This window comes from Galeopterus variegatus, unplaced genomic scaffold (genome assembly GCF_000696425.1).
Source record: "Galeopterus variegatus unplaced genomic scaffold, G_variegatus-3.0.2 Scaffold18, whole genome shotgun sequence".
Taxonomy (NCBI): Eukaryota; Metazoa; Chordata; class Mammalia; order Dermoptera; family Cynocephalidae; genus Galeopterus; species Galeopterus variegatus.
In genome coordinates this window covers 1351138-1362483 of record NW_007726129.1, presented here as the reverse complement: position 1 = coordinate 1362483, position 11346 = coordinate 1351138, and the positions used below count along the sequence as shown (strand labels likewise).

At 44.4% G+C, this 11346-nt stretch overlaps 1 protein-coding gene and 1 non-coding gene across 2 annotated transcripts in view; both read right to left on the bottom strand.

The window, feature by feature from the left end:
- Positions 1–9740, bottom strand: part of GFOD2 (glucose-fructose oxidoreductase domain containing 2) — an 11853-nt gene extending 2113 nt beyond the window's left edge. The window contains exon 1 of the mRNA XM_008567487.1: positions 9482–9740. Within this exon, the coding sequence (XP_008565709.1) occupies positions 9482–9740 (259 nt within the window). The remainder of the gene's footprint in view (positions 1–9481) is intronic.
- TRNAI-GAU lies at positions 6868–6941 on the bottom strand. Its single transcript has one exon. It is a non-coding gene; the product is annotated as a tRNA-Ile (tRNA).
- Positions 9741–11346: the final 1606 nt, after the last annotated feature.

Here is an 11346-nt window from a genome sequence, read left to right as displayed (position 1 = left end):
GGCGCGCCACCGCGCTCCCAAGCGGCGCACTGTAGCAGTGCGCCACTGGGCCGGCCCGAAGGTATTTTTTTTTTCCTTTTTGTCTTTTTTTTCGTGTCCGGCAACGGACCACAACCCTCAGTGTCGCGCCCGTACTGGACCGGGACCGGCAACGGGATCGCAACCCTCGCTGCTGCGCCCGCCCCTCGCTCAGCCAGTGAGCGGGAACCGGTCTGTATGTGGGATCCGAACCCTTGGCAGGAGCGCCACTGCGCTCCCAAGCAGCGCACTGTAGCAGTGCGCCACCAGGCCGGCCCCTGTGAAGGTATTTTTTAGATGTGATTAACACTTAAATCAGTAGACTTTGAGTAAAGCAGATTAACTTCCATAATGTGGTGGGCCTCATCCAATCAGTTGAAGGCCCTAAGAGAAAAGACTGAGGTCCCCTTAAGAGGAGGGAGTTCTGCTTCCAGAATGCCATCAGACTCAAGACTACAACATAAACTCTTGCCAGAATTTCCACCATGTTGGCTTGACCTGTAGATTTTGTACTTGTCAGCCTAGGAACTGCATGAACCAATTTCTTAAATTTCTCTTTATATATCCTATTGAATCTGTTTCTCTGGAGAACTCTGACTAATACAGGGGTGTTGGAAAGCTAAACACACTTTGTGGACATGTCTTTGGATTGTTATGCATTTATTCATAATTTAAAAAAATTTTTATTCTTATTTATACATATTTATGGGGTACGGAGTTGACTATCAGTATTTGTGTACAGTATGTGATAATCAAATCAATATTATTAGCATGTTCATCATAAATCGTAATTACTTTTTGTGTTCCTTACCCAATTACTCCCTAGACCACCACCCCCGCCCCTGCTTTTTTTTTTATGGCTGGCCAGTACGGGGATCTGAACTCTTGACCTTGGTGTTATAACACCATGCTCTCATTAACCAAGCTAACTGGTGAGCCCCATTATGCGTTTATTAGATCATCAGCTTGGGACAAGAGAATCTAATCTATATTCTAGGGGATGGGCTTTGCATTCTCAGTCATAACTCCAGAGAGGGCTAAGACTCCCTGCAAATTGTTCTCTGAAAACACTGGTCCAACAAGTTAGAGTGGCCAAAAGGCCAGAAAATGCTTGGCTCCAGTAGGAGGAGAAAGGGAGTGAAAACATCCTTTCTACCCTCAAGTCCATTCTGGATACCTGCAGCTGGAATGTACTCAAAGAGCAAAACAAAGCTAAAAGACCGAGCAGCTCCATATGGAGAAATTGAAAGGATCAGCGCTCCATGTTTCAAGATGAAAGCTCATGAGGGTCTGAGCAGCCCATAAGACATAACCCCTAGAATACTCCTGCGAGTTTGGGAGAGTTTCAAGTAGAAGGAAACCTTATGGTAATACCTTCAACACAAAACCTATAAAGCCCAAGAAGTGGTATGGACAAGACACATACAGAAGTTTACAAGACACACAGGTACTCCATTACTCACTCTACAGACACTGTCTACAGTGAGCAACTCAAATCCCACTACCCCGATTCTCTCAAGAAGTCATGGCCTTCTTGAGGGAACAAGCTTAAGGTTTGGTGGCAACACAGAGCAACTCCCCATGCAGATGGCAGGATCAGGGAAGGCTTCACAGGGGAGTGACACTGGGTTTATCTTATAGAGGGCAAGTATTCCGGGGAGCATAGGTGAAAGGGCATACGAAGGGAAGTGCATGCGAGATGGAGCCGCTGTGCAGGAGAGCCTGATGGTTGGGGAGAGGCAATGATCATGCAACACTGGAGGACTGACAGGCAGGCCTGGGCCTGTTGATGTGGTCAGGACACAGAGTCTTGGGCTAAACTAACTTGTGGCTTACTCTTCTGGTTGAAGACCATCTTGAGCAATGTGCATACCTGGGCTTCTTCTTGAGGGCTGTCCAGATTCCACTCCCACACTCCCAAGCACTTTCTGGTTGGAAAGGCAGCCTCCAAGCCTAGATGCCTGTGACCTGGGGTGACCAAGTAAAGACTGTGCCTTCTTTAGGTATGCGAACCTCCAATAACCCTGGTGTCCATTCCCTTAGTCCCCCAAATATTTTCTGATGGGTCAATGGTTGGGATACAGATCACTTCTGGAGCCATCTTGCAGCAGAAACAATAGTAACCATAGACAGGAAGTCTTGCAACAAAAAAAATTTTTTTTTTCCTTTTTGTCTTTTTTCGTGACCGGCAACGGGATCGCAACCCTTGGTGTCGCGCCCGCACTGTGCTCAACCAGTGAGTGGACCGGTCTCTTTATGGGATCCGAGCCCTTGGCGGGAGCGCCGCCGTGCTCCCAAGCACCGCACTCTACCACCGGCCCCGCAACAAAAAATTTTTAAAAATTTTATACAAATGACTGATGAATAGGCCCCAGGACAGCTGACTACCCAGGAAGAGCCAGTTATTGGTGCTGAACTCAAGCTTTGGAGACAGAAATTTCTATAGTCAAATTCTGTTTCTTTCACTTTATTGCTAAATGACCCCTGGGAAATTTCTTCCCCCCCACCCCCACCCCAGACCTGGAAAATTTCTAAATCCCTCTGGGTTTTGGTTTACTCCTATAATATGGGAGTCATACCCACCTCGCAAGGAAGAAGAGAAGACTAAGTCAACTGAAGCAGTACATGTAAAATGCCTGGCCCAGCACAGTTCTGTCAACATGGAAGAGACTGAGCAGATATACAAAGAAAAAAGGCCCACTGTGACTTGAATTTTAAGACCTGAAATTTTGGTTTTTGAAAAAGACATTTTAAAATCAAAACGCCCATAGATGAGTTTTCTTATCACATGTACTCTTTCTTAGGCCTCTCATAGAGTTAGGCCCAGCCCAGCCCTTTGGAAGCTCACATCCTAACAAAGCACACAGCTCCTCTCACTTCCTAACCCCAACCCTGCCACCCTGATCCTTAAGAACCTCACAGAGCATCTACCATTTGCACATATGGGAGTCTCAGGTCTGAACTCCCAAGGTTATGAAACTCAGTGCTGCAGCATGTGGATCAGTAGCCTATGACATGGCTCAATCTCTTCAATTTACAAAATTTCTCAGTCCTGATCTTCTCTAAATAACAACAGGAGCTTTACAACAGATGCTGGCAGGACAAGAGAAGAACAGACAGCCAAGTGTCACATGTCCATCATAAGATGACCAGGCCCTTGCACAGGGGCCCAGCAACAGGGGGCCCAGCAACAGGGGGCCCTGCAGGAGAATAGCCCCTGACTGCTATCACTACTGCTTCTGAAAGGTCTCCAATGCTTCCCCACACTTGTGGGATTTCTGGATTAGGGATGGTCGGGAATTCTGCCGTTTGCTGACTGAACACATATGGCTGAACAGGAAATTAGGTTCTTAGACACAAACACCCCATTTGAGAGCTGCAGCTCTGGCCAACCCAGAAACTTCCTGCTGTATCCACTCATTGCTGGGATTGGGGTGGACACTGCAGCATGAGGGAGAGAGGAGGTGACTTGGGATGAAAAAGGCTTTTATGACTGCTAAGAGTTTGGTGGTGATAAAACTAATACAAGAAATCCATTTCATGCCACGAGAGGTCAGGGTAGGGGTAGAGACCTCCCTTCTTGAGTCCGCACCATAGGAGAGCTGTTGAACTTAGGAACTAATAGTAGTATCAGTGTGGGAATTAAAGGCCTACTTGGGTTAAACAGGCTCCTGCAGGCCAGCTGCACAGGGTCCTTTAGGAAAACTTGAGTTGCCTTGAAAGGCAGGTTTATGTAAGTTATATAGCTTTCCTGTTAGAAAGTCAAAGGAGAGATTAGAGAAGTTGAAAACTGCTTTTGGCCTCCAGAGAATGGGAAACACAGTTGCTGGGTGCTTTTTAGCTCAGATTTTCTGGAAGATGAGTGAGTTTCAAGCTGCCAGCCTCTCTCCAGTTCATGCTCCCCAGATTATCCAAGAATGATGTGCCTTTTGAATAAGGCCCAGAGAAGCTACCCCACTGCTCCTGCAGACTACTTCTTTTTTCCCTAGTAACACACCACCGGGAGCCAGGTTCTCGGCTCTGGGCCCAGGAACACCTTTGTTTCCCTATCTAGAGGTCTGGGACTGGATAAATGACTTCGAACTGCAGCAGCCAAAAAGAGGACTACTTTTATGTTTTTACAAAATCCAGGGAGTCTGCTTTTTTTTAAATGAAAAAGATTCTGCTACTAGAAAATAAGTTTGAAAGCCACCACACTACCATTCTTGCCGACAGCCCAATCTCCATTCTTTCCTGGGTTGCAGATCCATGTTAGCTCCCTGACTCACACCAGCAGACTGGGCTGCACAGGTGGAATCTGTGAATGTCTCATTCAACCAGTGTGCCAGGCCTTGTGCCAAGCACTGGGGACACAACATTGAGTATATCTCAACCTTTGGAGAACTTACAGTTTAGTGGGTTCAAATGATCACAAAAATAAATGTAGAACTGCATTTGGATAAAGGCAATGAGATGACACAGATGGTCAGATGGAAGCATACAGCAGGGATCTGCCTGGACTGGGGTCAGGAAGGCTTCCCAATGGACTGGTGTTCTTGGGATTCAATTATCTGGGTCAGGCTGCTTAAGGAGTGATCTTTTGTTATCTCAACAACCCATGGGAAAAAGTTGGCAAACTGTTCTTCTAATGAAGTACAGAAGTATCAAGAACTGGGCACAGAAACTCACCTTTTAGTGACAGATTTAAAAAACATTCAACTGTGGAAAAGACAATAGGGCACTTTGTACATTAATACATTTTTTTTTTTTTGTCTTTTTGTCTTTTTTTCGTGACCGGCAACGGATCGCAACCCTCAGTGTCGCGCCCGTACCGGACTGGGACCAGCAATGGGATCGCAACCCTCGGCGTTGCCCCCGCTCCTCGCTCAGCCAGTGAGCGGCCGGTCTGTATGTGGGATCCGAACCCTCGGCGGGAGCGCCGCCACGCTTCCCAAGCGGCGCACTGTAGCAGTGCGCCACTGGGCCGGCCCCACATTAATACATTTTTCTAAAGTACTTCTAAAGTGAGGCATGGGAATATATTAGGGCTCCTCCCTCTCCCCTTTAAGGAATTCATGGGAAAGCTTTAAGGATGAAATCTGAGGTAGATGATGATGAAAAAAATGGTCAGGCAAAAGTAGGAAACAAGATACCACAGAAAGTTGTGATATGGAAGGTTTATATCTGAAGGATAAGTCCAATAATTAATTTTAGTAAAAACTAATAAGGATGAGGACAAGAAACAATCATTACAGCCTCAGAGAAGTGAGATAAAAACAATACTCTAGGGCTGGCCGGTTGCTCAGTTGGTTAGAGCACAGCCTTATAACACCAAGGTCACGGGCTGGGATCCCCCTACTGGCCAGCTGTCAAAAAAACAAAAAATGTAATACTCTAACAAGGAGAAGAAAATGCAACTTGGGCTGGTCCAATGGTAGTGGGTTATAAGAACTTATTAACATTAGCTGGTTAGAGTGTGGTGCTGGTAACACCGAGGTTTGGGGTTTGATCCCTGTACCAGCATGCAAGAACCACCCCCACACACACACACATTAGTGTCACTAACATTGGTATACAACCTCCCACTGCTAAATGTGACTGGCTTTAAAAGAAAAAAAAATGCAATTTGCCTACAGCACTAAGACTTAGGGAGATGTAACAAAGCTATCATTGTTTAATGTTCCTAGGCCATAGTTTCTTTAATTGAAAATGAAGACTTTGGATTAGATATGCAGCTCTCAATATGTGTGCATCAGAATAACCTGCAAGGCGTATTCAAACACAGATTGCTGGGCCTCACCCCCAGAGATTCAGTAGGTCTGGACTGGGGCCTGAGAATTTAGATTTCTAGCAAGTTCCCAAGCTGCTGGTGCTGGGACCACACTGAGAACTACTAGACTAGATGCTTTCTTCATGGCCCCCACAGGACTGATGTTTTTATGATTTTATGCCTGTGAAAGCCACAAGAAAATACAGTACTACTGACTAATATAAAGTTTTATGAGAACAACAGTCTGTGTCTATATGTCCTTTTATCTTTATTTATTTTTTGGCAGCTGGCCAGTATGGGGATCCGAACCCTTGACCTTGGTGTTACCAGTATCACACTCTAAGTGAGTTAACTGGCCAACCCATGGCCTTATATCTTCAAGCCTGTATTAGGGCTGTATGCCTCACATTATTGCTTTTCAGTCTTCATGACCTACCTTTTATAATTCTTAAGCATAGCACAATGCAAGAAGGATGTTTAATTAAATAGAGGCTTTAGGTAATTGTGATAAACTTCTCACAGGTTCAAGGTTTGAAAGAACTGACTTAAGATTAGAATACTTCAATAGCTAGAGAGCTAAGTGATTATGTCTTTTTTTTTCCAGTTCTAAAAAGACTGCACATCTAATGTTTATATCCTTAATTGAAAAAAAAGTAACACAAAGAAAGATAAAGACAACAAAAGATACAGCCCCAATAAAAGGAAGGAAAAAAGAAAAAAAGACCTTTATGACTATTCTCATGCAATGTATAAAGAAATTAATACATTGTTCACACACAGTGTAGAGTAGCATTGAGGGTCTTTTGGGATATTGACTCTGAGGACTTTTAAAATACAACTGTCAATACATGTGCCTGTCCTGTTCTCCATCTGAACAGTGTATAAGAACCAGACACTTCCAGAGCTTTACAGATGGAAAGAATGGGTCTGCTTTCAAGGCATTAATTTGAACACGGTCCACCAACCTGCAGAAAAGTGTTTCAAGTCGGAGATGACTTAGAATCCTTAGTTTCATTCTAAGCAATGAATGTGAACATTTACCTAAAGAATATCCAGAGAAGAATCCTATTTTTTGCTTTTTTTTTTTTTTTTTTGGCAGCTGGCCAGTACAGGACTAGAACCCTGTACCTTGGTGTTATCAGCACCATGCTCTAACCAACTGAGCTAACTGGCCAGCCCCTACTTTTTCTTTTTTTTTAGAAAATAAACTTGGATAAATATGCTCTTCTGCGGGCCGGCCCGGTGGCGCACTGGATAGTGCGCCGCTTGGGAAGCGCGGCGGCGCTCCCGTCCGAGGGTTCGGATCCCACATACAGACCGGCTCCCGCTCACTGGCTGAGCGAGGCGCGGGAGCAACACCGAGGCTTGCAATCCCGTTGCCGGTCCCTGGTCCGGTACGGGGGCAACACTGAGGGTTGCGATCCGTTGCCAGACATGGAAAAAAGACAAAAAAAAAAAAAAATATGCTCTTCTGCTTGGGAAAACAGGAGAGCTAGGTCCTCCCTTATAATGTAACCCTGGTGACTTTTTTGGTCAGCACTTGAAAAGCAGTCATAAGCGATCCTGGAAAGGCTGAGTGGGGCAGGAATTGATACCCCCATTTCACAAGGGCTTACAGGTGTGGAAATAGGACCATAAGTGCAGCCTGATGTTAAAGTTAGTCTGGTGCTCTGCCTACAGCAGTTCACATACTCACACTTAGGCCTTGGGAAACTGGAGTTCTCCTGGCCTCTTCCATAAGTGCTGAAGTCAAGTCAGAATTCTCACCAAAAAAATGAAAGCACATGGGAGTGAATTTCATGGTCACAATTAGTCCTAGTGACACCTCTGGAGCATGAGTGGGCAGGTCCAGCTGACATAAGCTCTCCTGGCCCTACCAACGTGGCCCTGGATCATATACCTGCAAGAACAGACCAAGGATCCTCATTCACACCCTTCTCCTCTTTGCAGTAGAGATGGGAATCTGAGAAGACTGACAGCCCTGCTCTACCAAGGGCTGGGACACAAAATCCCAGAAGTTCATGGTCATCCCTGCTCCTTCTTGTTTATATTACATGTTCAAAGTCCACCATTTTCCCATATCAGGAACCAGAAAACAGCAAGCTCGTTGCCAAAGAACCCTGGGGTTTTCTCTTTCCTCCTGCACAGCTTGGAAATGGTCTCCATGGGGACCTTAAAATTCAGGAAGAAGACTGAAAGCCTCCAGAGCTCTGCCTCTGGACATACCTTGCCTCATCGGCCTGCATTCATGCCACAAGGCATGGCAAGGAGTCAAGTGATCACAGTAGCCGGTTCCCCTTGAACCAACCCTCTGCTAAAGTGTTGGCTTAGGTGTACTTCTAAATTCAATCGGGGAGCCACCATCTGCCCTCCCAAGAATCTGGTGACCAATGAAGTTCCAATGTCACACATGCTCACACATCCTAGAGAAAGTTCTCTGGAAAAGACAAGCCATCTACAACTCTTGGTAAAAACTTACATGCTCCAAATTGACAACCAGACAGAATCAACTTCTTGCTCACCTCAATGAATATTTATCCCTCCCAACCCACTGGGCCAGAGGAGACAGACATCTCTTTATGATGTTCCTCCGAACAAGGGAGAGATACATAACAGAGTCTTGGGATCTATGCTATGATGGTGGCCAGGAAGAGGGGTCATCAGCCTCATGGTTTAGCAGTTCCTTGACTTAGTGATGTCTGACCACATCAGAGAGACACGTGGCACCTTACATAAGGTGTATTATTACCTTACATAAAATAATAACCCTATTGACTACTTATATGCTACTTGAATTGTTACTTAAGCCCTCTGTCATTTACCTTAATATGTGTTATTTCCAGTCTCCTCAATTGGACTGTGAAATCTGAAGGCAGGGAAGGCTCTAATCTAACACAGCTCTGAATGTCCAGAATGATATCATGACAGTGCCTGGAACAGGAGGCATTAAAAAAATAATAGCTAAATGAATGTTTACTGGTTTGTTTACCTATAAATTAGGTGCTGGTTTATATAAGATGAAGAGAAGAATTTGTCTACAGTTGACAGGAAAGAGAAGCCCAACAGGAACTGCAGGAGAACAGCTTAGCAGGTCAGGCCAAGCCAGGGGCAGGAGGTCAATGAGCCCACAGCTTCCCAAGGGAGAGAAGATGTGACCAGGCTGTCCTGTGGATCCTGTTGGGGAAACCCCGCACTGTCAAGAGAGCCTTCCTGCCCTCTGGCAATACAAGATTACAGTTTGGCAGGAAGGGTGTGCACACTATAGTCAAGGGCTGACAAAACATGCGAAACAGTACCCTTGCTACACAGCCTCCTTCCTGGGGTGCTGCCTACCGCAACGCGTCAATCACAACCAATTTTCCAGTACCCAGGTCTGTGAACTTTGACTTTAGAGACACAATTTCTACATTGCTAAAATGTAATTATCTCCAGTCCCTTGATGGGCCATCTCAAAGTATTTCCTTAATCTTTGCTCAGGGATTTACTAATGGTAGGTGGGGAAGCCTGTGTCTTTTTCCTCCCCCAGCTATAAGATACCCTCCCCCAATGTGCCCTCCCCCAGCACTGCTCCAGGAGTGAGTGATGTTCCAGAGTACTACTACCTAGAGATGCAAGCCCAGGAAGGAATACCCAGGCCCAGAGGAGAGCAGTGACCCTTGGAGAACTTGCCAGAGGAGACACAATGTACCCCTGCTATGGCCTAACTGTCCATACCTAGAGCCTTCACAGATATCTGCCGGGTGAGTGGAGGGGGGATGTTGATGCACACCAGGTCCACGTCTTGATGAAGCAAGACATCATCAGTCCGGCTGGTGTAGAAGGTGATGTTCATCTCCTCGGCAAGCTGCTTCGCCTCCTCCTCAGTCTTCCCCCACAGGGCCTCCACGGTGAACCCTTCTGCCCTCAGCAATGGGACCAGAACCCGGGCGGAGCTGCCAGTCCCAAACACACCCACTCCTGGAAGCATCTTCATCCCGGTCTCTCTTCACCAGCTCATCTTCTCACAAGAACCGCGAGCATGGACATGACCTTCTCACGGTCCTGGTCACACATGGCTCCTAGAACAGCAAACATGACACTGGTCATTAGTGGAGGGCACCTTCAGGTGCTGAGGCTACTTTCTTGGCTTATTTGGAAGCAACAATTTCTCTCCCGGAAAAGCACAAATGAAATATTGCTTTAAAATGAAAAGCTGTAGAATCTTCTTCCACGGAGACTGAAGGATACCAGCAATATCCATCTACTGGAACCCAGGGAAGGAGGAAAAATGAAAAATGGGTAGAAGGGGGTTCAAATCCCAATTCTGCTACTTAATTTTCTGTGTAACCCTGGCTAAACCTTTTAACCTTCCGGGCCTTATGTATAAAATAAAGAGGGTGATGTATCTTTAAAGTTCCTTCTTGTTGTAAAAGTTCATGATTTTATGATATCATATGACAAAGAAAAAGAAGACTGGGAAACAAAAAACCAGTACAAGAGGAAAGAGAAAGAACAATCTAGGTGCTATACAGATTAACTATAATTTAAAATTTTATGGTGGCAAGCACAGGAAAACGTTCACTAGAAACAAAAAATACCAAAAAGAATTTTTTGACTACTGAACTGGCCCAAAGAAAAAGTATTCTTAAAAAGGTTCTGGGTTTTTTTTTTTTTTTTTGCATATTCACTACAGCATTAATTACAATAGTGAAAAATTGCGAAACAATCCAGATGTCCAATAAAAGTAATGGGTGAGATAAATAATACTATGGACCCAATGAAAACCATGAGGGAGAAGGCTCTCAATGATCTAAAAGACATTTAAAGGGGGAAAACAAACAATATCTGAAGTTTGTTTTTTTTTAAAAAGCATGCAAAGGAAGTATACAGGTATGAGAATATATAAGGATACCTATTTCTGTATCTATAAACACATCTCCACACAACAGTAAAAGGACCAGAATACACTGGAATTTAATAATGATTACTTGGGTTGATGGGATTACAGATAATTTTTATTGTCTTCTTGTTCTGAGCCTTGCCAAATTTTCCACAATGAATATGTCTTATTGTTGGGTTTTTCATCTAATCACAAGGGTTATAAAATGAAATAAAGGACAAAATCAAACAAAAGTCTTTCATTTGGGATCAAGGTGATGTGGGAAAACCAAGATGAAATTTAGTTATGCTCAGGGTATCAGGCTTCCCCACACGACACCTCCCTCAGCTAAACCAGGAGTCCCCACTCCAGCTGAGAATTAGGGTCACTGGTGACTCTACAGCCACTTAATCAGACTGGGGAGATGAGGCTGCAGCAACCATCATTTATTTTCTTAAAAAAAAAAAAAAAATTTTTTTTTAAAAAGATGACCGGTAAGAGGATCTTAACCCTTGACTTGGTGTTGTTGGCACCACGCTCTCCCAAGTGAGCCACGGGGCCGGCCCTCTAAAAATTTTTTTAATTAAGATTTTTAAATTGTGGTATAATATACATAACAAAATTTACCATCTTAACTATTTTTTTTTTTTTTTTTTTTTTTTTTTTTTTTTTTTTTTTTAAAATTTTTTTTGGGTTTTTTTTTTTTTTTTTTTTTTTTTTA